Source organism: Myotis yumanensis, unplaced genomic scaffold, assembly GCF_028538775.1.
Source record: "Myotis yumanensis isolate MYYU_CA2020_CCGP unplaced genomic scaffold, mMyoYum1.0.hap1 SCAF_9, whole genome shotgun sequence".
In the NCBI taxonomy this organism is placed as follows: domain Eukaryota; kingdom Metazoa; phylum Chordata; class Mammalia; order Chiroptera; family Vespertilionidae; genus Myotis; species Myotis yumanensis.
Window position 1 is genome coordinate 31,124,074 of NW_027223760.1, and position 24,516 is coordinate 31,148,589.

Genomic DNA, 24,516 nt, shown 5'->3' on the forward strand with positions numbered 1-24,516 from the left:
TATTGTTTCACCTTTTTAAAAAAATATATTTTTTTATTTCAGAGAGGACGGGAGAGATAGAAACATCAATGATGAGAGAGAATCATTGATTGGCTGCCTCCTGCATGCCCCCTACTGGGAATCGAGCCCACAACTCGGGCATGTGCCCTTGACCACAATTGAACCCAGGACCCTTCAATCCACAGGCACTCCATCCACAGAGCCAAACCAGCTAGGGCTGTTTCACCTTTCAATAACCATGAAATTTTGGGCATGATTTCCTCACCTAAAAATGGAAATGTCAATACCTACTTCATAATGTTATATGAAATTAATTGAATCAGGCAAGTCACTCAGCAGTGTGACTTGCATCTAATTGTGAACAATGATAGTTACTATTGCTTTGCCAGAATTGTATTTAAGAATTTTGTAACAAATGAAATTGGCTTCCAATATAATTTTTAAAGCAATTTTCCTTTTTAGTGTTAAAACTAGCACCTATTTACCATATGAAATTAATTTGGGATTATGTCTTATTTCTCATTTTCCTAAAAAAGAACTTTAATTTCTTATTATGCATTGTAAGAAAAGCAAAATATCCAGAGAAGCAAAGTTATAAATATTAAAATTATCTGTAATCTCACCACCTCAAAAAAAGTACTGTTAACATTAGACCATATGCTCTTCCAGATACTTTAAATGCATAAATGCACACACTGTCACACATGCACACACATTCACACACACAATACTGGTAGAAAACTGGGATCTGAATATACATAAAAAATTTTGTTTCATTCAACAATATATATAAACATCTTTTCAACTTAATAAAATATTTTCAGCCAAAACTGGTTTGGCTCAGTGGATAGAGCGTCGGCCTGCGGACTGAAGGGTCCCAGATTCGATTCAGGTCAAGGGCATGTACCTGGGTTGCGGGCACATTCCCAGTGGGAGATGTGCGGGAGGCAGCTGATCGATGTTTCACTGTCATCGATGTTTCTAACTCTCTATCTCGCTCCCTTCCTCTCTGTAAAAAATCAATAAAATATATTTTAAAAAAATAAATAAAATAAAATATTTTCAAAACATAATTTTTAATGGTGGCGTTGTATTCCAAGACATTAACCTATCCGAAGTTGTTCAGCAAATTCCGTAATGTGGGACAGTTGGGTGGGTCCCAATATTTTACAATTATAAGCAAGGCTACATCAAACACTGTGCTATATATGTTTATTAGCCCTTGGTCCATGCTTTACCTTTATCCACCATGCTGTTTGCTCCAGGAAGCTGATCTTTGCAAGAATCAATCACTGGGTTTCTACCCTCTCTGGCTTCCTGTGGGACTGGCCAGTGGGCAAGGCACCAGCAAGGAATCTGATCATGGGAAAAGAAAGGGGCAAGAGTATTCCCCCACCTCCCTTCCTGAAGCACTACTAATTGGCTATATCCTTGAACATAAGACCTTAAACACATCTGGTAGGAGGTTCTCTCCTATGCCTACTCTCCCTGGGTTCTTGTAATAGCCCCTCCCTTCCCCCCCCCCCCCGCCCTTGTACCTTCATGCTTAGAGTGACATGGTGTCCCCATCACTGCTAATTTATTTTTTTAAAAAATATATTTTGATTTCTTACAGAGAGGAAGGGAGAGAGACAGAGAGTCAGAAACATCGATGAGAGAGAAACATCGATCAGCTGCCCCCTGCACATCCCCCACTGGGGATGTGCCCGCAACCCAGGTACATGCCCTTGACCGAAATCGAACCTGGGACCCTTCAGTCTGCAGGCCGACGCTCTATCCACTGAGCCAAACCGGTTTCGGCCATCACTGCTAATTTAAACACTCTGCCATCCTTTGGTTTCCCTTAACCCTGCCCAGGCCTTTATAAGTATTCCTTCATTAAATTCTCCACACTTATCCAGTATGTGTGCCATCTGTTTCTTGTCAGGACCCTAACAAATATGAACAGCTTTGTAGGTAAATTCCTCTGCCCATCTTTTATTATCACACGATAAACTTCTGAAACTGGAATTATTCGGTCAAAGTGCATGCTTATTTTTTAGACCTTTTATAATATTGCCAACTTGTTTCCTACTATATCCTTCATCCAGCAGTACCTGGGAGCCAGCGTACAGGCCGCCTGTTCAAGTGGATATTACTTTTGAATTTCAGGCTCAGCTTATTTTTTATTTCCAGTGCTAGGAAATGCTCTTCTATTACAACCCTGATTAAGCTGCTAGTCTAGTACTTCTTCAGAAATTCCTATTCTAAAAAAACAATAAAGTCTTTCTAAAAATAGTGTTCTACATATTTTTGTTCAACAAAAATTTTAACTCCTACACCTGAAGATATTTTTTCCATTGATTTCTAGAGAGAGTAGAAGGGAGGAAGAAGGGAGAAAGAGATAGCGAGAAACATCAACATGAGAGAGACATATTGATTGGTTGCCTCCCATATGCACCCCTACTGGGGCTGGGGAACCTGCACCCAAGGTAGGTGCCCTTGACCAGAAATTGAACCTGAGACCCTTTGGTCTGCAGGTGGATGCTCTAACCACTGAGCAACCAACCAGGGCAGCTGAAGTCTTTTTAAAAGAAAGCGTTTATTGGCCGATTGCTAGCAAAAAGAAGACAGTCTTGGGGCATCAAGGCTAAACCACCAGCAGCAAGGCTAATAGGAAAGACAGACATGTCCTTAGTCTTGGAGTTTTGCAAAAGTTTTTGTATGTCAAGTAGGGGGGAGAAAGATATCAGCCAGCCTGAGAGGATTTATATTAGCTACAGACAAACGGGAGGATGGCAGGAGGTGAAGTGAGGCTAGTCCTGGGCTAGGTGCAGCAGGATCAGTGAACAAGAAGTGGAGGCTCCTGGGGTGCAGGGGGTGCCTGGCTATTCTCTCCGTTTAGATGACCTCAGAAATGGCCACGCGGGAGTTCACTAGATCATCTAGAAATAGCCACCTGGGAGTTAATTTAATAATTCCCATGCACACTAAGAAGTGTGAGCAGTTTTTTGTTTGTTTTTAAATATATTTTTATTGATTTCAGAGAAGAAGGGATAGGGAGAGAGATAGAAACGTCAATGATGAGAGAGAATCATTGATCGGCTGCCTCCTGCACGCCCCCTACTGGGGATTGAGCCTGCAACCCGGGTATGTGCCCTTGACCAGAACCGAACCCGGGACCCTTCAGTCCACAGGCCAAAGCTTTATCCACTGAGCAAAACCAGCTAGGGCTGAGCAGTCTTTTATTGGTTTTGCACTGCAATTGTTAACTGAATAACTCCCTTTTTCCATTTCTTCCTTCCACCCTCTGACCTGCTGTAACTTAGGACATCTCAGAATTTTCTTCCTGTCACTTTTAACAAACAAAATATATAAGAAAAAGCATATATAAAAAGTATCTACCCATTTAGAAAAACAAACCCACAGGAAGGCTACAAAGAGCATTTATCATTGCTCACAGATCTACAGGTCACCTGGGCAGTTCTTCTGGTCTTAGATGGGCTCACTCATGCATTGATGACCAATTGCAGGGCCAGGAGGTAGCTCTGCTAATCTTGGCTGAGCTCTCACTTGTTTGGGGAACAGCAGGCTAGAGGCTGGTCCAGGATGGCCTCAGCTGGGGCAACTGGACTCTCCTCCAGGTCATCTCATGCAGCAGCAGGCTAGTCTGGGCTTCTTCAGAGAGGGTTCCAAGAGAATGAATGGACGTGTCCAAGGTCTCCAGAATCCTAGGTGTGTAACCATCACTTCTTCTGCATTCTGTTCATCAAAACAAGTCACACGGCCTGCCCAGATTCAAGGGATGGGGAAAGAAACTCCCTCTGGATGGGAGGAGCTACAAAGTCACATGGCAAAGGACATGGATATAGGGAGGGACAGAGTATTGCGCCATTTTTACAACCAATCTACCCTTATAGTTGCCATATACAGTGTTGGCACAATAAGTGTTAACAATATATATTATTATTATGAATGACCAGGCAACAAATCCAGAGCCAAGAGACCACCAGTATATCACCGAGTCCTGGATTTGGGTGGATGACTAATGCCAACTCCTGCCTGTGAAGAACGAAATGTGTTTAAAATACTGTAGTAACCATGTTTTTTAGTTTCTGCACCTGAGATTTTGATATCTGGGGCCTTGCAGACTAGAGAGGGCTTGCCCCGCCCAGGGTTGGAGGAGTCCTAAAACTCCTAGAGATAGAAAACAACTTCCTCTCCTCCCATCCCACGCACTCTCCTTTGCTTAGTATGCAAGCTGACTAATGCAGAGCCCGTATCCTCCCACCTCCTGCTTTACTTGCTCTGACACTATTCTTCTGCCCTGTCATCTCAGAGCTAAGCATCAGACAATTAGAGGCAACGCCTGAACCCTAGAGCCCCATGTTGTTATTCAAACTAACCAATCCTAGACCTGCTTAACCTACTCATCCACTCCAGTTTCTCTCTCTCCATCTCTTTCTCCTTCTCTCTCCTTTTCTCCACCCCTGCCTGTGACTGGCCTTGGTGCTCTCTCTTCTGGCTCTGCGGGGTGTGACTGCCCCTCCTCTTGGCAATTGTGAGCAATAGACTGTCTTTTCTCCTGACCTGTTGGCCTCGGCATACCTGAATAAAAACAAAATCTACATTTTAAAATAGACATTGCTTGCCTTGGATGTAGGAATTGTAGCATGGCTGTATGACCCATGGGCAGAGTCAAGACTGACAGGAAAAACCACTGACAGGAGTTAACCAGTACTCACTAGTTTGAATAAAAGTCAAAAGCCAAGGAGAAGACCAAGATGGCGGCATAGGTAAACACCAGAGATTATTGCTGCAAACAACCACTTCAAAAATACAACTAAAAGACGGAACGGACATCACCCAGAACCACAGGAAGGCTGGCTGAGGAGAGACTCTTCAACTAGAAGGAAAGACGGCAGCATACCGAGGCTCAGAGGAGGCGCAGTGTGGAAAATACAAAGGTACTGAGGTGCGCGCGCAAAGCGGGCTGGTGGCTGAGGGCACGGTTGTCATTTTCAATCAGGAGGGAGTCTCAGACTCTGAGCTCCAGATCCGGGCGAGTCTCTAGGGACTCAGACTCAAACGGGAGAGGCAGGATTGTCTGGCATCAGTTGGAACGTGAGGGCAGCTTTCTCTCTGAGGTTTGCAGCGGTTGTGGGGGTTCTGAGAAGCAGAACCTCTGGGAACGGGGCTGAGAGCAGCCATAACTGCTCCCTCCGCCCGCCCTGTTGATCCCATGCGACCCGCCCAAGCCCTGCGCAGAGCCATTTGCAGGATCGCCTCAGGCAAAGGCTAGATTAGCACCTCTCCAGAGGACAGAAGTTTTCCCGGCAGACACAGGTGATTCTCACAGCCAGTCGGCCTGGTGGTCAAATCCCTCTAGTATTAACTACAACAATCAAGGCTTACCTAGAACAAGACTCTGTACAAAGATGACAAGGGAGTGCACCAAGAAAGCATAAAAAATGCGGAGACAAAAAAACATGACAGAAATGGAGGATATAGAGCTAAAAAACGCAATTTTGAGGGCTTGCAATAATGTGCTACAAGCTGCCAATAAACTTGATGAGAGCCTCACGAAATGTAATGAGACCCTCACGAAATCTAATGAGACCCTCGATGTAATGATAAAGAACCAACTAGAGATTAAGCATACACTGACTGAAATAAAGAATATTATACAGACACCCAATAGCAGACCAGAGGAGCGCAAGAATCAAGTCAAAGATTTGAAATGCGAAGAAGCAAAAAACACCCAACCGGAAAAGCAAAATGAAAAAAGAATCCAAAAATACGAAGATAGTGTAAGGAGCCTCTGGGACAGCTTCAAGCGTACAAACATCAGAATAATAGGGGTGCCAGAAGATGAGAGACAGCAAGATATTGAAAACCTATTTCAAGAAATAATGGCAGAAAACTTCCCCCACCTGGTGAAAGAAATGGACTTACAGGTCCAAGAAGCACAGAGAACCCCAAACAAAAGGAATCCAAAGAGGACCACACCAAGACACATCATAATTAAAATGCCAAGAGCAAAAGACAAAGAGAGAATCTTAAAAGCAGCAAGAGAAAGAGACTCAATTACCTACAAGGGAATACCCATACGACTGTCAGCTGATTCTCAATAGAAACTTTGCAGGCCAGAAGGGAATGGCAAGAAATATTCAAAGTGATGAATACCAAGAACCTACAACCAAGATTACTTTATCCAGCAAAGCTATCATTCAGAATTGAAGGTCAGATAAAGAGCTTCACAGACAAGGAAAAGCTAAAGGAGTTCATCACCACTAAACCAGTATTATACGAAATGCTGAACGGTATCCTTTAAGAAGAGGAAGAAGAAAAAGGTAAAGATACAAATTGTGAACAACAAACATGCATCTATCAACAAGTGAATCTAAGAATCAAGTGAATAAATAATCTGATGTACAGAATGAACTGGTGATTATAATGAATCAGGGACATAGAAAGGGAATGGACTGACTATTCTTGGGGGGGAAAGGGGAATGGGAGATGCGGGAAGAGACTGGACAAAAATCGTGCACCTATGGATGAGGACAGTGGGTGGGGAGTGAGGGCGGAGGGTGGGGCAGGAACGGGGAGGAGGGGAGTTATGGTGGGGGGGAGGAACAAATGTAATCTGAACAATAAAGATTTAATAAATAATAAAAAAAAAAGTCAAAAGCCAAAGGTCAGGAATGGAGCCCAGGATCCAGAATCAGAGTGTTGACACCAGGAGAGAGTAAACATGGATTTAGTTATCAGACAGTTGAGTTTATTCTAGCTAGTAGCTTTCTTCTTACTTGAAACTTCTTAAAATTGGGCATAGAGACATCTGGTTAACATAGAGACAAAAAATGGGAAGGAGACTAGACTTGGGGTGGTAAGCACATGATACAATATACCAGCGATTTTCAACATTTTCCATCTCATGGCACACATAAACTAATTACTAAAATTCTGCAGCACACCAATATATATATATATATATATATATATATATATATATATATATATGTATTTTTTTTTTTTCCCTTTGGCAGGTCTGACAATAGGTATAATTTTCATTCATTCACACCAGCTAACTATTGTTGCATTGGCTGTTGTCATTTTTTTATTTGATAATCTAAGAGAAAAGAGATCAGTGTCCCTAACTAGTCAGGTATGGCATGTTTTACACATTCTTGTGGCACACTGGTTGAATATTACTGCAATATACAAATGATGTATTATAGAATTGTACACCTGAAACCTATATGATTTTATTAACCAATGAACCCCAATAAATCCAGTTAAATAATAATAATGAAAAATAAATCAGATCCAACTTAAAAGGGAGGAAGCCTTCATTTATGAGTGTACTATTGTATCCTTCTAATAAACATTCTTATTCTTTGTGCTGGTTAAAAATCTATAATAGCCAAAACCGGTTTGGCTCAGTGGATAGAGCGTTGGCCTTCGGACTGAGGGGTCCTGGGTTCGATTCCGGTCAGGGGCATGTGCCTTGGTTGCGAGCACATCCCCAGTGGGGGGTGTGCAGGAGGCAGCTGATCGATGTTTCTCTCTCATCGATGTTTCTGACTCTCTATCTCTCTCCCTTCCTCTCTGTAAAAAATCAATAAAATATATTAAAAAAAAATCTATAATAATAAAAGCATAATATGCTAATTAGATCAGATAGCCAGACGACATTCCAGATGACCTTCCAGACAAAGATTGGGCTGCGAGGGCTGATGCAAGCCGGGGCAGTGAGGGCCGAGCCCCTTGCACGAATTTTGTGCATCGGGCCTCTAGTAAATATATAAATAAATATGTAATTGGGGGGAAAAATAGAGCCAAAAAATGAAGGAATTGACAGGTGAGCAAAGTTGTGAGCAGATAATTTTTAGCCTACTGGGAGTGAGAATCAGAGAATCCAGAGGGTGGGGAGGATAAAGAAGAGGAAGAAAGATGCTTGACCTCTCTATATAATGCATTATATATAGAGAGATGTCCATATATATAAGTTTATATATGTCATATAAAACATACTACATACATTTATATATGACATATACTTAGACAGACATTCCTAACTCCCAAAATAGATCATTTACATTGTGATTATTCAAATTACAGCAAAATTTATTCATGGTTCTACCAACAACGAACACCTCTAATGCACTTACATATTTGTTTATAGATCAATAGCAGCTTGATAGGGAGGCCACAGGGCAGAAAAAATAAAACTTAATATATTCAATACACACCCATCCTCCAAGGTCAGGTAAAAATATAGAAATTTCTGAATATGAGAAAATGGACTTTGGTTGTTCCCATCTCCAACTTATAGTTAGTTTTGATGTACATAGTTATGCGAGGTGGAGAGATGAGCTCTGACCTCTAAATGAGCCAAATGCTCAGACACTTATATGACAAATCCTGTTTTGTCTTCTCATTGCAGAAGATTGGGCAGCAGATATAAGCCTTTCATATGTCAAAGATACAGATTTTATAGGGCAAATATAAATCTTTTCTCAGAGACAAAAAAAAGGGAACAGTGCCTACAAATTCACTGATGTCTTAATTTGGCCTCTTCCCAGTCACGCCTATCGGGGGCCCTTGGAGTATAACCCATGCTAGTTGGAATCCACCCCCTTGTAAGAGTTGACCTAACTTAGTACAGATCTTAGAGCTGAAATAGCAGTCCTGTTAGTCAACAGGTGGTGAGTACATTCTCAATGGGAAAAGTATACTGTCTTGTTATTCACCAACCCCCAAGTGGAATGAGTGGCAAGAGATGGACAGACCAACTGTCTTATCTGGAGAACTTGTAAGAGCAGAAGTACACCTCTGAAATTCAGCCAACATTTTCCGTCTTGCCATAGAACGATGGGCAGGGCCAGGTGGACCAGAATGCAAACAATCAGGGACAAGGTGGTTAGGAAGTCCATGGAAGGGGACACCTTCCTCCATAAACTGAAGGGCAGTGGCTGGTGCACACGGAGGTTCAGGGAAGAGGGTGGATGAGAAAATTAACACACAGCTGGTGACTATAGCAGGGATTAGGGGAAGGGATAGTGCACAGGTCTGCGATGAAGTCCTTTTGCTGTAAACCTTTGACATTCAGTGGTTACAAGTGAGCGTGTCTCAAGATCTTGGCCTGCCATCTGCCAGCTGTCGCTGCCCTATTGTCTTAGAAGCAAAGTGAGGCCCAGAGGCTTGGAGTGGCATCAACCATCAATCATATTATGGCTTTTTATAGGGCGTGTCTGTTTCAATGTGGATTGCCTGTGGTGATTTACAAGTAGCATCAATTGCCTCATTGGATGAATCATAAGCAATATCTATTCCCACAAAATGAGCTTTTCCTTCCCCATAAAGGCACAGGTGCTCACACACACACCTTCCCATACTTTGCTGATTCAATCAGGGATTATAAATGCTACACAATGAATCAACCTACCTCAGTGATGGCGAACCTTATGAGCTCGGCGTGTCAGCATTTTGAAAAACCCTAACTTAACTCTGGTGCCGTGTCACATATAGAAATTTTTTGATATTTGCAACCATAGTAAAACAATGACTTATATTTTTGATATTTATTTTATATATTTAAATGCCATTTAACAAAGAAAAATCAACCAAAAAATGAGTTCGCGTGTCACCTCTGACATGCGTGTCATAGGTTCACCATCACTGACCTACCTCCTCAACCCAGCTTCACAAGAAGCCATTGTTAAAAAAAAGGGGCAGCATGAAGAGCACCTATGGTAGGGTGTGCCTGACACTGTTCAGGAAAACCCCTCAGTCCTGGGCATACAGGGGCAGTTGGTTCACCCAGCCTGAACGATTTAGCCACTCTGCCCCACACCCAAGCCTTTCCTGAACCAGGTGCTCTGTGCTGGTCTGGGTCCCTCCAGTTGCTGGCCAGAGCAAGAACTCTGCAGTAACTTGGTTTGCCTCCATTGTCAGCATATTGTCAGTGTTTAGCACATCTCAGTTGAAGCCGTAAATGTATGCCAACATCAGAAATTCTTAGCATTATTAAAGGGAACTCTGCCCCCCACCCCCACGGCAGCACAAGGAAGACCACTTGTCTGTGCTGCCTCCTGTGGGTGACTGTATTATATAGTTAATGATATTGACTGCTGCCTCCTGAAGGCGCATTATCACCTTTGCCCAGTGACATTAGGCTTGTGTGACCTGCCTTACCTCTCCATGTAGGATTATATGTTCCAGTCTTGCTGTGCACAGGGTGGCAACATGACCAATGCAATGAGAGTAGACAGACCCTGTAAGAGCCAGCCTGAGGTTTCTTCCTGCCGACACCAGCACTGGTCCAGATGGGGGCTACTCTGTCAAACTGGGTCCCAAAGTGAAAAGGACATGGAACATAACTGAAACTAACCATGATAAGCACAAGTGAAAAGTCTTAGTTGCTATGTCATGAGATATAAAGGTTGTTTGCTAATGCGGCCTAACCTAACCTATCTTAATGATATATCTTTTTTTTATGTTTTTGTTAATTTTTTAGAGAAAGAGGAAGAGAGAGAGAGACAGAAACATCTATGGGAAACATTGATTGGCTGCTTCCTGCTTGCCTCCTACTGGGGGTCAAGCCTGCAACCCAAACATGTGCCCTGACCAGGAATTGAACCAGCAACCTCTTGGTACATGAGTCAACAGTAAACCAACTGAGCCACACCAACCAGGCAATGATGATATCCGATGTAATAAAAGGGTAATACTCAAATTGACCAAACAGCAGAACAACCGGTCATTATGACGCACATTGTCCAATATGGGGCAGATGCTCAATGCAGGAGCTGCCCCCTGGTGGTCAGTGCGCTCCCACAGGGGGAGCGCTGCTCAGCCACTAGCCTGGCTGATGGCTGGGGAGCACAGCAGCCTTACTCCACGGCAGCGCTAAGGATGTCTGACTGTGGCTTAGGCCCACTCTCCCCAAGGAGCGGGCCTAAGCCACAGTCAGACATCCCCCGAAGCTCCCAGACTGTGAAAGGGTGCAGACCAGGCTGAGGGACTCCCCCTCCCCGCCGCCGCCCCGCCGACTGCACTAATGTGGTGCACCAGGTCTCTAGTATCTTTATATGATGCGTGAGCTCTGATTGGTGCTGTATCTTTGACTTGGAGCGGTTTGGACACTCACTAGATTCTATATGGAGAGTCCTGGAGGGGAAGAAGAGGATGGTGGGCTCTAATGCCAGGGTAGTTGTGTGGTGGGGACTCTATGTGCCTCTGTCACCCAGATAACGAACACAGAGCACTTTGCCCATGGAGCCAGCAGCCTCTGTCACTGTGCCTTGTGCTCCAGTGCAGGAGCTACTCGGCCAGCGAGGTGAGTGCTGGGGAGCCCAGGAATGCAGCCACTTGGAAAATTCCTCCCTACCTCATAGGATAGGGTAGGTGTGAGGAACGGGGTTAAAGTGGGTTCAGGGGCTTATGGCTGGAGACACAGTGACCCAAAGAAGCCAAGCTAGACATTGTTTCAGAAAGAAGTTTCAGATGTCAGGAACCCCAACACCTGGAGAGAACAGAGGGGGCAACATGCACATATGGAGTCGGGAGACCAAATAAGGAAATGCTTTGTTTTCTGGTGTGCTTTGATGGGCCTGGAGAAGAGTGTGACCCAAAGGAAGGTTTGTCTGAGGCATTTCCAAGTTTTCCTTGGCCAGAGCAGCCCCTCCGAAGTTTGAAAGCAGACACGTCACTGAACCAAGAGCCTGCCGTGTGCATTAGAGGGAGACAGTTTCACTTTCTGCATAAAACAAAAATTTATCTGGGGCCCTAACTGGTTTGGCTCAGTGGATAGAGCATCGGCCTGTGGACTCAAGGGTCCCGGGTTCGATTCCGGTCAAGGGCATGTACCTTGGTTGCGGGAACATCCTCAGTGGGGAGTGTGCAGGAGGCAGCTGATCGATGTTTCTCTCTCATCGATGTTTCTAACTCTCTATCCCTCTCCCTTCCTCTCTGTAAAAAATCAATAAAAAATATATTTTAAAAAAAATTTATCTGGGAGATAAACACCTGAGTGTGATCACCTCTGAGGCGCCATGAGAGTAAAATTTTATCCTTGTAAGATAAACACATGGTCAGTTCACACTCACACACACACACACACACAAACTGACCATGAAGATAATCTCAGTAAAGATAAAACATCAGAAATTGCACAGAACATAATCATGTTATTGCATAATAGATTAAAATATAGCCTTTAACATGTAATGAAGTAGCAATTAGTACCAATGTACTTTTCTAAATATCCACTCAGCAGAACTCGTCAGAAACAAAAGGTATCCTGTCTCTTCCATCAGATGGAAGTACCCACAACACATGCTGGTGAAGAGTGGCAAGCCCCACGCTGCTGAGAGTGCAGGGTCCAGCCACTCTGGCAGACAATTTTGAAATACATTTTTGATCAAAATATTCATATCTCTGGAACAGTATAGTCACATCTAAGAAAATGGTCAGAAGCGCAGACAAAGATTTATGTACCAGAATGTAGCAAACAATAAATATCCGACAACAGGACTATGATTAAATAAATGACATATAAAAAAACATAATAAAACCGTCACGTATAATTATGAGTGCTTTCAATTATATAGGAAAACGTTTAGAAGATAATATCAATCCAAAACAGCATAATATGAAATTGTATATATGGTATACTCTCAATATTCAAGAATATGTACATAAAAAATGACTGAAAAAGGTATCTTAAAATACTAACAGTGATTATCTCTACAAAGTAGTATTATCGGTGATTATTACTTACTTCTTAATACATTCCTGTATTCTCCAAAATTTCCATAATGATATATTATTATGTTTTCCAAAAAAAATCTTTTGGAAAAGTATTCCTAAATGATAATAGAGAGAGTAACTCAGTAATACAATAATACATTATTGTTAACATAATAATGAATGTGAGGTGATAAATGTGCTAACTAACCTCATTGTAGTGATCATTTTGCAAGTATACATACATCAAATCATAGCCTTGCACACCTTAAACTTCCACATGTTATGTGTCCATTATTTCTCAAAAGAGCTGGGAAAAAATTAATGACAGTACAAATCAGTTTACAAAAACTCAAAACAGCCCTCAAAAAAATATACTTTGAGTATATAGCAATAAAAACAAAAAATTACTATATACACATATAAAATACAAATGAATTTTATTTATAAATGTATAGATGTACACACTTAAAATAAAAGTTGCTAATTAGGGGGAAGATACATCAAAAGAATATAATGCCATAATCAAGTAGAGTTTACTCAGAATTTAAGGATGTTTTAATATAGTGAAAACCATTAATATAATATTGGGTGACTTAAATGATAAAAATATATGATTATATTAAAAGATACCAATTCCTACTAAAAGTTTCTAACAAACAATAGTTGTTATTTCCTTTAAGTAGATAATATTTGTTTAAAACTAATAATTAACTTAATATTTAATGAAGAAATATCAAAAAATATCTTTTTATCACAATTTTATTTAACACAAAATAGATACATAAGACAAATATTTTTGCAGCTATGATTTTAGGGGGAAAAAAAACGCTGTTAGAACAAAGGCAATTCACTAAAAGACAAATATTTTCTTAAAGTGTTCATTTTAGACCTAGACAATTCAAATTGAAGCATTAAAAAGATCTTTACACCTTATGTAACACATTTCTTAGGGAGAAAAAGATTTTTTTGAAAATTAAAAATATATATATGGGAAGAAAAAAGAACAATGAAGGCCAATATAATGCTGATTCAATTGATTCAAATGCAGAGTTTAACTCGTTACATGGCAAAAATATCTAACTACCAAGTGTTAGAATTGCTAAGAAGAATAATGTTTTTGCTCAAAGCTAGGGAATAAAAGCACAAGGCACTGCAATGCAAGGAAGTAAGTGCTATGCTAGAGAGCTGAGAACTCTCTTGGGGTCAGGAAAGGTTAACCCGGCATTTAAAGAATCTAATTTTACCAGGTTTTAAGGCAGGTGAAGGGAAGAAGGGTGACACCGAGAGGGAGGGAACTTGCAAACCGCAGAGTCACAGGACCAAACGGCCCGTTCCAAAACCACAAGTAGGTCAGTACACACAATATTGGCCTGCATTTTAAAAACGTAATATTTAGCCGAAACCGGTTTGGCTCAGTGGATAGAGCGTCGGCCTGCGGACTGAAAGGTCCCAGGCTCGATTCCGGTCAAGGGCATGTACCTGGGTTGCGGGCACATCCCCAGTAGGAGATGTGCAGGAGGCAGCTGATCGATGTTTCTCTCTCATCGATGTTTCTAACTCTCTATCTCTCTCCCTTCCTCTCTGTAAAAAATCAATAAAATATATTTAAAAAAATAAAATAAAATAAAAACGTAATAATAAAGATCAGAAAATCTGGCTTTCTGGCTTCTTTTGTCAAAATGGACAATCTGACAAACTGGACCAAGTTTCCACATGAAAACAAGAGGCAGAGGCCCCTTTTCGATGGGACAATTTGCCACAGCACTTCCTCTTTACCCCCTTCCTCTTACAACCAGCTCATTTCATCCATTAACTCACCTTTCTGGTCCCTGTAGCTGTCTGAGTTTACGACTCGTTCCCTACGTGATGGGGACCAATAAAGGTAATGGCAGGAAAAAGCAATATGATTAGGACTGGATTTCAAAAGATCAACCAGGCAGCAGAAGGGAAGGCAGAGGGAGAGAAGGGTGGTAAGGAGATCGGTGAAATCCACAAAAGTCTACTACATTAACAATTAAAATGGGGCAACCACCATTGAAGGAGCGTAACCTAGCACCTCCCACAGAAGACATGACTTGAAAACCACTGCGTTCTGTAATAGGTGACGAGGGTTTTAAACAAGGCAGTGTGTAGGGAATGTGAAGAAAGGCACAGAGAAGGATAAAAATTTGAGAGATTTTTGAGGGGAAAATAATCTCCAACATTAGGTAACCAATTTGACACTGGGAATAAGGAGAGAGAAGAGTATTAGGGCACTCTGCAGTTTTTGGGCTTAAGTCATTAGATGGTGAAAACTCCAAAATTAAAAAAAAAAAAAAAAATGGGGGGAGGGGGGAAGAACAGCTTGGAGAAAACATAATCCTTCAATTTAGGATATGTTGAATTTGTGGAGCCTAGAGATGTATAGCTTCATCTCATAAGGCCCAATAAATTGCCAAAAAAAACTTATCTCTGAGTCTAACTCTGTAACAGCTGATCGTCAGGTACGATTACATAAAATATTTCTACAGAATGAATACCAAAGGACTAAAATTAAAATGAAATATTATAGAATTGAATAAAATATTGCAACAAAGGTTACAAAGGGTCAATAACTTCATATTATAAGCACGTAATTATAAGATATATGAAAGAAACACGATAATATAAAAGTCTACCAAGTCTCTTAATATAAAGGATATGCATTTACATACTACACTGTTTCCATTAAGGACTGAAGATGGCTTACAACAAAAATATATGTAGTACAATGATATACTGTAAATAATGATAATAATAAAATGTAAAAATATTTTTTTAAAAACTAGCACCAGGAGAAATCAGAACTAGGAAGAAGAAATAAGATATGCAAGCTGTGAGGGCTTCAGAAACACCATCGTTGACAACCAAACTGAAAAGTTTAACAAGAGTTGCATGACTTTTACTGTCCATTAGGAGAAAACACAGCAATTTCTCCCTTTACAAAAGACATTTTTTTTTTTTTTTAAATATATTTTATTGATTTTTTACAGAGAGGAAGGGAGAGAGATAGAGAGTTAGAAACATCGATGAGAGAGAAACATCGACCAGCCGCCTCCTGCACATCTCCCACTGGGGATGTGCCCGCAACCCAGGTACATGCCCTTGACCGGAATCGAACCCGGGACCCTTCAGTCCGCAGGCCGACGCTCTATTCACTGAGCCAAACCAGTCTCGGCAAAGACATTTTTTTTGAATACCACCCCCAATGCAAAAGACAGAACTTCACGACAAAAATATTTCTAAATTAAATAGAGTTAGCCTTATGAAAAACTCACTACCTTGCCCCTACTTCTCAAATGTCATGCTATTGCAGGACAGTTAAGTATTTCTAAAAACACTCCACACAGACATTTAGGGATATTACGACAGCAAACACAGGGAAGGGTTCCATAAAGTGCTTCTCTGTGGTACCCTTTGATGAAACAAAGAACCAAACATCTAAGCATCACTGGATGAAGACATCTGGGTGGGGGAAGAGAGGAGAGGGAGGGGGAAGTGAACATGAAGTGGGCGAGGTATATAGATCTCTGACGGTCCATCCTGATCCATAAAAGAATGAACACAATTTTGAGGAATGGATGAACTATACATCCTTCAAATCATAGCAGTTGGGCTTTGGACAAAGTTTCGTAAGAGCAGAGTAGAAGTGAGGTAGGAATCTCTGGCGAGCACCCAAAAGTTATATCTTCTCTGTGTTGCCCGAGGATGCAACCACAAGAGGTGAATATTATATGAGCACAGTATAGCTGACAGCCTTTCATAAAAATTAAGGAGCCTAACTGAAGGCCATCCCACAGTGGCACAAAAGAGGTAATTACAGGCCCCCGTAATTCAAGGGCATGTGCAAAATGCACAAAATAAAGACCTACAGAAAGCAGACACATAAAAATGTTCGCTTGCACATAAACCTAAAGAAATGCAAATCAAAAGACAGTATCATTTTGCAACTATAAGCTAAGCAAAAAACTAACTTTAAAAATTCAATATTGTGTGGATTTTAAGAAAAGAGTTATAGTCCAAATTTGTTAGAAAGAATCAAAATTTCCCAGGATAAGGGAAACAGTTAAGAAAACTATGATATACGAATGTATCTGTGCATAAAAATGATGATGCATGATAAATGTGAACAAATATGAGAAGATGCTTATGAGGTTGATGTACTCAAACTGCATATATGGGCATACAGACAAACATGTGGCCGGGTCACAGAGCAAGTCAGCGAAACCTGCCTGTTTACGAGCTCTGCCAGCCAGCCCGGGAGAGCTCTCAGGAACTGCAGGCAGAAGCTGCCATCCCAGGCCTTGCCCAGCACGGACCCCATCTGCACTCAGGTTTACCCTCTCTTTGCCTGCTCAAGGTCTAACCTCATCCCCGACCTTATCCTCCAAATCTGACAATGTCTCCTTTTCCTTCTTCTTTCATTCTCACGACACCCAGTGAGGTAGGTATTTTAAAGAAATAATTAAATGAGTGAATTGCTACAAATCAAAGCTCAAAACGGAAGCTTTGTTTCCAGACCTTCCAACTGGATGAGCTTCTTGAGCTTCTTCTTACTTCAGCGACGTCCTTCACGGTTTACCTGCACATGGCTTCTTGGCCGACTGGGCAGGGCCGAAGGCCGGGGGACGGGCTTCTGCAGCCCCAGGAACCGATCTTCCTTGCTTCTCAAGGCCCGGTGAGTGCTCAACAGAAGAAGCTGAATTATCTAAAAAGAAGAGATGAGGTTTCCTAAGACACTCCTTTTACCATTTCTAAATTTCATTCTATATTGGGAGCATTAATCCAGTGAATCAGACCTCAGAAAAAAAGTCTAGATTTGGAGAGTTTGTGTCTTCTGGATTTAAAATATATTAGCTCTAGCCAGTTTGGCTCAGTGGAAAGAGCACTGGCCTACAGACGGAAGGGTCCCAGGTTCAATTCCGGTGAAGGGCACATGCCCAGGTTGCGGGCTCAATCCTCTGTGTGGGGTGTGCAGGAGGCAGCCAATCAATGATTCTCTCTCATCACTGATGTTTCTATCTCTCTTTCTCCCTTCCTCTCTGAAATCAATAAAAGTATATTTAAATATATATATAATATTAAACACACACAGAGCAACCAGAAAGAAACTATTTCATAGTTAGGAGAGAGCCACAAAACAACAGATGAAGGTTAACGACAGGCTCTATACATAATATAGAGTAGAAGGTCCCGCCACCGTTCAGGGTCCTTAGATGGCCTCCGACACTGGCATATGCAAAGCCCTCCCCACCTTCTCACCACCTGCCTAGGAAGTCGGCCACTACCATCCCAACATAAGAAAGGTCCATAGTGAAAGCTTAGAGACTCTGATTTAATTATATGGTTCTCCCATCAACAATTCTCCTGAGTCTACCACCCACTGAAACTGATTTTCAGCTACAGGCAAATCTAACAGAATAAGTAACCTGAAAGCATTCCAATGAAAAGAACACCAACCATACTTTGTAGACCTTAAGAAGTGACAGACTAAGCGGCGAGATGGGAAGATGGTTATGATGTTGTCTACAGTGACAGTTTAAGATGCTAAACCAAAACATACTTTGACTACAACTGGACTAGTCTTCCTAGAGTAACAAAACTGAAGGGCTTGAGAGTAAATGGCAACAATTACTGTGCATTTGAATGAGTGGTCTTTTGCAATTTTTATCTTTATTCTATGATCCAAATTTTTCAGTAATGTGCTTAAAATTTCCTAACAATTAAAAAAGAAAAGACTTTAATTCAATTTAATAAAAGAAAGCCATCCCTACATTATCCTTACCTTTCTAGTCACTGGCCCATCTCCCTCCTCTCTTTTCCTAATGAAGCTGTTAAGACTGGTCTATCTATCTCCTGATCCCCAAATTACCAAGGAGCTACACTGTTCACATGCTGGGCAGGTGCCATTAGCTGGCAGCCCTGGAAATAACTCCATCCCTTCCCTTCTTTGGTTACAATCACAGTTCTGTATCATAAAACACTGACTGTCCTAAACTTCCCCTAGGACAGAGCTCTAAACACTTGAAGTGCTTTCTCCCCAGACTCACCTTCAGATCAAAACGACATCAGTGAGGCCTGGCCGGCATGGCTCAGTGGTTGAGCATCAACCTAAGAACCAGGAGGTCACCGTTTTAATTCTCAATCAGGGCACATGCCCAGGTTGCAGGCTCGATTCCCAGTGTGGGGCATGCAGAAGGCAGCCGACTAATGATTCTCTCATCATTGATATTCCTATCTCTTTCCCTCTCCCTTCCTCTCTAAAATCAATAAAAATATGTGTATGTTTTTAAAAAACTACCGCAGCGATTGAGTTTTGTCTACCTCTGACAGTCTCACCTTTATTTTCAAGCATCTTATGCAGCTTCTCGTGCCTGTAGGTAGAGATGATCTGGAAATTAACGACACTGGACACATTCAGTCCTTGGTCCTCCAGCAGCTTCAGGGATGCCGCGTTGATGAGCTGGTGGGACCGTTTGCATTTCTGAAGCCTGCACTCTCCCCTGACAAAGGACTTGCACACATGAAACTTGTTGCATTTGTCCTTGAGGATGCAGTAGCCATACAGGGCTTCACCTTTGTTGTAGCATAAACAGACCTGGGAGAGAAATGAGGCCACACTGAAAACACTGGTATGCCCTGTATCTTTTAAGCCAATGAATGACAATTTCTCCAACTGACAATTTCCGGTCACCAATGGCTGATAAAATCGTTGGGTGGGCCCTCGCCGGTTTGGCTCAGTGGACAGAGCTTGAGCCTGCGGACCGAAGGGTCCCAGGTTCCGTTTAAGTCAAGGGCACGTACCTCGCTTGCAGGCTTCTCCCCGCCCGGACCCTGGTCAGGGCATGTGTAGGAGGCAACCAATGGATGTGTTTTGCTCACGTCGGTGTTTCTGTCTTTCCCTCTCTCTGAAAATCAATGGAAAAAATACCCTCGGGTGAGGACTAAAAAAAAAAAAAAAAAAATGCACCTTTTATAAAATCATGGGTGGAAGGCGGGTGGGTAGTTACAGTACTCCCTCCCAGATCTCCCCAGCTGTTACTAACACACAGCTGCCTCTCTCTGACTTTGACCTTCTGTGGACCTACCTTACTTTCCCAAAGTCTGTAGCCAATGAGTGAATTCTAAGCAGGTACTAAAGCAGTCCTGGACAAACTACGGCCCGTGGGCCGGATCCGGCCCGTTTGAAATGAATAAAACTAAAAAAAAAAAAAAAAGACCGTACCCTTTTATGTAATGATGTTTACTTTGAATTTATATTAGTTCACACAAACACTCCATCCATGCTTTTGTTCCGGCCCTCCGGTCCAGTTTAAGAACCCATTGTGGCCCTCGAGTCAAAAAGTTTGCCCACCCCTGGACTAAAGGCTGGCCCTTTGCCTCAATTCTTCAGGGTAATTGCAGCTCGAGCCCCACCATGAATCAAGTCAAAGCCTGACTTTGCCTTGCTTGTGGCTTGTCCTTCCCTGTAACCTGCTTCCCTCTTATTTTATCTTACCAAGTTTTTGCAAGGAGCCCTACTTCAAGAAATCACACACACCTACATCCCTCTGTGTGGGGAAACCAACCTCAACAGGTATTGTGAACAGATCATTTGTCAGCCAGACAAGGGCATTTGTTTAGGCAGCACCATAATAATTACATTAGGGCAACTGATGTAAACTGGGTCTGTCCCAGGCGAACCGAGACCCTCCTGGTGGGGACCTTCCTAAGGATGGGTCAGGTTGTCACCCCTAAAATCGCTCTTGCCCTGACCGGTTTGGCTCAGTGGATAGAGCGTCGGCCTGCAGACTCAAGGGTCCCAGGTTCGATCCCAGTCAAGGGCATGTACCTGGGTTGCGGGCACATCCCCAGTAAGGAGTGTGCAGGAGGCGGCTGATCGATGTTTCTCTCTCATCGATGTTTCTAATTCTCTATCCCTCTCCCTTCCTCTCTGTAAAAAATCAATAAAATATATATTAAAAAAAGAAAAAAGAAATGCATGATGTTTAAAAAATAAAATAAAATATATTTAAAAAAATAAAATAAAATCGCTCTTAAGCTCACACACAAAAAAGACGATCAGGCATTGTGTCCCTCCTGGCAACGTAGTTGGAATGTACCTGATCCAGGACATACCAAACCTGACTTCAATATCTGAAGAAACGAGAAAGGAGATGGGCGCCGAGAAGAAACCTCCTGGCTCCTAGGGCTGACTTCTTGGTCAGCCTGTGGGTACACGCTGCTGCCTTGAGGGCAGCCTCTGCCATCTGAACCAAAGGCTCCAGCTTTGGGGCCTTCTTCCCTTCCAGACTCTGCCATCTCTCAAGTTAAAATGGGACCACAAGCCGAAACCGGTTTGGCTCAGTGGATAGAGCGTCGGCCTGCGGACTGAAAGGTCCCGGGTTCGATTCCGGTCAAGGGCATGTACCTGGGTTGCGGGCACATCCCCAGTGGGGGATGTGCAGGAGGCGGCTGATCGATGTTTCTCTCTCATCGATGTTTCTGACTCTCTGTCTCTCTCCCTTCCTCTCTGTAAAAAATCAATAAAACATATTAAAAAAAAAAAAAAAATGGGACCACAATCCTGAACTACCCTCTCTTTCCCAACACTCTCCCTGCTTTTCACCCCTCTTCTAGCAACTTGGGAGTGTCTGTAATAGAATCACTGTGCCAGATTAGAAAACTCAACTTTTAATGGGTGGTCTCTTATAACATTTTATTTTGGGCGTTCCAACTATTTTTTTTTAACATATATATATTTTAATCTTCACCCGAGGATGTTTTTTTCATTGATCTTTAGAGAGAGAGTGAAAGGGCGGGAGAAAAACATCAATGTGAGAGACCATCCACCGGTTGCCTCCCCCAGGAGCCCAACCAGGACCAGGGCTCGAACCTGCAACTGAGGCACATGCCCTTGACCGGGAATTGAACCCAAGACCCTTCGGCCCATGGGATGACGCTCTAATCACTGAATAAACCGACCAGGGTTTTTAATTTATATATCGATTTGAGAGAGAGAGAGAGAAACATTGACTTGCTGTTCCATCCATTTATGCACTCCATTGGTTGACTCTTGTATGTGCCCTGATGGGGGATCGAACCCATAAACTTGGTGCATCGGGACAATGCTCCAATCAACTGAGCTAACCGGCCAGAGCTAGGAATCCAACTATTTTATTTTTAAAAAGTATTTGTGTCTAACTAAACCGTTACAAACATACTAACTTCACCATTATAGCAGTTATAATGGATACTCTTTAAGTATAAAACTGAGTCATGTTGCTTTGAAGCAATTAAAATTTATATCTAAGACCGCGAAAAAAGTAAATGGGAGTAAATACTTGTAACAAATATGACCAGAAAATGATTTTTTATCATTAAAGACATCGTATAAATTAACAGGAAAAGAAAAATGCCTCCATAAAAAAAAAAAAAAAAATAGGCAAAAGCATAAACAGGCAATTCACACAACACCGGCTTCATAGACAGACAGGCCTACATTCAAATCTGCCATTTATCATGTGACCTAAGGCACGTTAATCTGAGACTCAGTTTCCTCACCTGTAAAATGGGGGCAAGTTATTAAGGAACTAAAGTATATAAACTGCTTAGCATCTAGTAAACACTCCAAAAACCAGTAGCCTCTATAATTATTTCTATACCACAGGGGTCCATCACTCCCTGAGTATCAAAGTCCAGTAAAATCAGAGACTCCAGAAATCGGTCACCACCCCACCCCCCACTCTGGTACACCTCAGGCTGCCATGCTCTCCCCTGACTTTTTCCACTGGGCAGACAATGACGGTGACTCCTTGGTGACTCACCTCTGGTAAAAGGCAGGGGTCGTTCTGTAAAAGCAGAATCCGGAGCTGGGCCTCATTGAGGCCAAAAAGCCCATGGTTTTTCAGGACTTGGATGTTGACAGGTGTGTGGATATCATGGGAAAGGGTACAGGTAGACCTAGAACACAAGGCTCTGGATCAGAGGCCTAGGTGAAGAGGCCGGTCTGTCCCGTTCTTTGCCTGGGGTCACTTTCAACTTGCATGTGAGGTTAATAAACAGGAACACCAGGTACTGCAGCCTAACAGGCTCTGGTATTAAGAAAGCTGGGTTGATGCAACTCCCCTCCCGGGGTCATCCTCATTTTCAATGAGGATATTTAAAGCCAAGGGTGTCCCCCCACCCCCAGTCACCTGCCCTGACAGAGGGTGCCCACCTGTTCTGCAGGTGAGTGCACTTGTCTTCTCCACCCCAAACAGCTGCCCACCCCCACAAGCCACCAACGTTAAAAGGAAAGCCTGCCCCCACCCCACTTTGGGGAGCTTGAGTAAACCAAGGCAGAGTCAGGCGGCCTCTCCGAAATCATCCATCCACCCCTCCGTTTCCTGGGGCTCGGACTAGATTGGTCTTTCTAAACCCAGAGAGGAGAGACCGGCTGCCGTAAAACTGTGCGTTTGTGTGGGAGGAGGCAACCTCTGCATAAAGGGTCCAAGGCTCTGACGGGATTCGCAAACGCTCCCCCAAAAGGAGCTCGGGCGTAAACCCCAAAGTCCCAATCCTGACTCACCCGGGCACACGACCCCCTTTTTTCATCTCTTTTAGGTCCCGCTTCCAGCCCGAAGGGCCAGGCCCGCGCGCGGGGGTCGCGCCGCCGCCTGCGTCCGGGAGGCCGCCCGGCCCACCCCCGGCCCCGGTCCCCGCGCCCCGACCCCCGCGCGCTCACCAGCAGTCGCGGTTCGGGCACTTGCCCTGCATGTGGCGGCGGCAGAAGTGCAGCTGGTCGCAGGCCTGGCACTCGCCGCGCTGGTAGCGGGCGCAGAGGCGCGCGGAGGACACGGCCACCACCCTGCAGGCCGAGGGGCCGCCGCCGCCGCCGCCGCCGCCGCCCGCGCCCGCCGCCACCTCGGCCTCGGCGTCCCAGGGGCCCTCCTGCACCGCCACCTCCTGCAGCAGGAAGCGGTCGGGCCCGGCCTGGCGCAGCACGTCGCCGAGCCGGGCCTCCGAGAGCTCCACGTGGGCGCGCAGGTCCTGCAGGAACATGCGGCCCCCGTGGGCGCACAGCACCTTGGTGAGGAAGGAGCACACGGTGGGCTCCGCCATGGCCGCCCGGGCTCCCTGCGCGGCCCAGCGCGGAAATCCGAGGCGGCCAGGCTCCTCCCAGTCACGTCCGCGATTTCAAACCAGCATCCCGAGACCGTCTGGGGAGGGCGGGGGGCGGCGGCCGTGGGCCCGCGGGCCCCCCTGGAGGCGGACCAGGCAGGGACTGTACTTGACTGAGCGCCTGCTCTGTGCCAGGCTCGGGTCAGGGCGAGTCCCTGCCGGAGGGGGTGGGGGTGGGGGGTGGAATCTTGCAAACAAATGAGAGAATTTGAGGGACTGGTAAGGGCTGCAAAGATGAAATAGGTAATGTGAGTTGAAAAAAAATTTTGACTTCCACTGCTGAAGTGTTTAAAAGACAGGGTTTATTAGCAAAATAAATAAATTGATAAGTAAATAAAATAAGGCCATTCTCTGGGCATGGCGTCTAAACCACCAGGAGCATGTCCGTCCTACTGGAGTTTTGAAAATGTTTGTTCGCTTTGTTTTAATTCTTTTTTTTTTTTTTTTGAGAAAGGAAGGGGTAGAGAGAGAGAAATCTAGATTTGTTGTTCCGCTCATTTATGCATTCGTTGGTTGATTCTTTTTTTTATTTTATATGCTTTTATTGATTTCAGAGAAAAAGAAGGGAGAGGGAGAGACAGAAATATCAATGATAAGAGAATCATGGGTAGGCTGCCTCCT

General features: G+C 43.5%; 1 protein-coding gene across 2 annotated transcripts; it reads right to left on the reverse strand.

Moving 5' to 3' along the window:
- Window positions 1-12,983: 12,983 nt before the first annotated feature.
- Window positions 12,984-23,835, reverse strand: ZC3HAV1L (ZC3HAV1 like). 2 transcript variants are annotated; one of them, XM_070425061.1, is made up of 5 exons: window positions 23,459-23,835; window positions 22,560-22,695; window positions 19,093-19,351; window positions 17,336-17,461; window positions 12,984-13,042 (listed from the first exon to the last, which is right to left on the reverse strand). In XM_070425061.1, exons 1-5 carry the CDS (start codon window positions 23,833-23,835, stop codon window positions 12,984-12,986), a joined length of 957 nt encoding a protein of 318 aa, XP_070281162.1. The 2 variants fall into 2 exon arrangements, with proteins under 2 accessions (XP_070281162.1, XP_070281163.1); XM_070425062.1 differs by lacking the exon at window positions 12,984-13,042 and having other exon boundaries at window positions 13,540-17,461.
- Window positions 23,836-24,516: the final 681 nt, after the last annotated feature.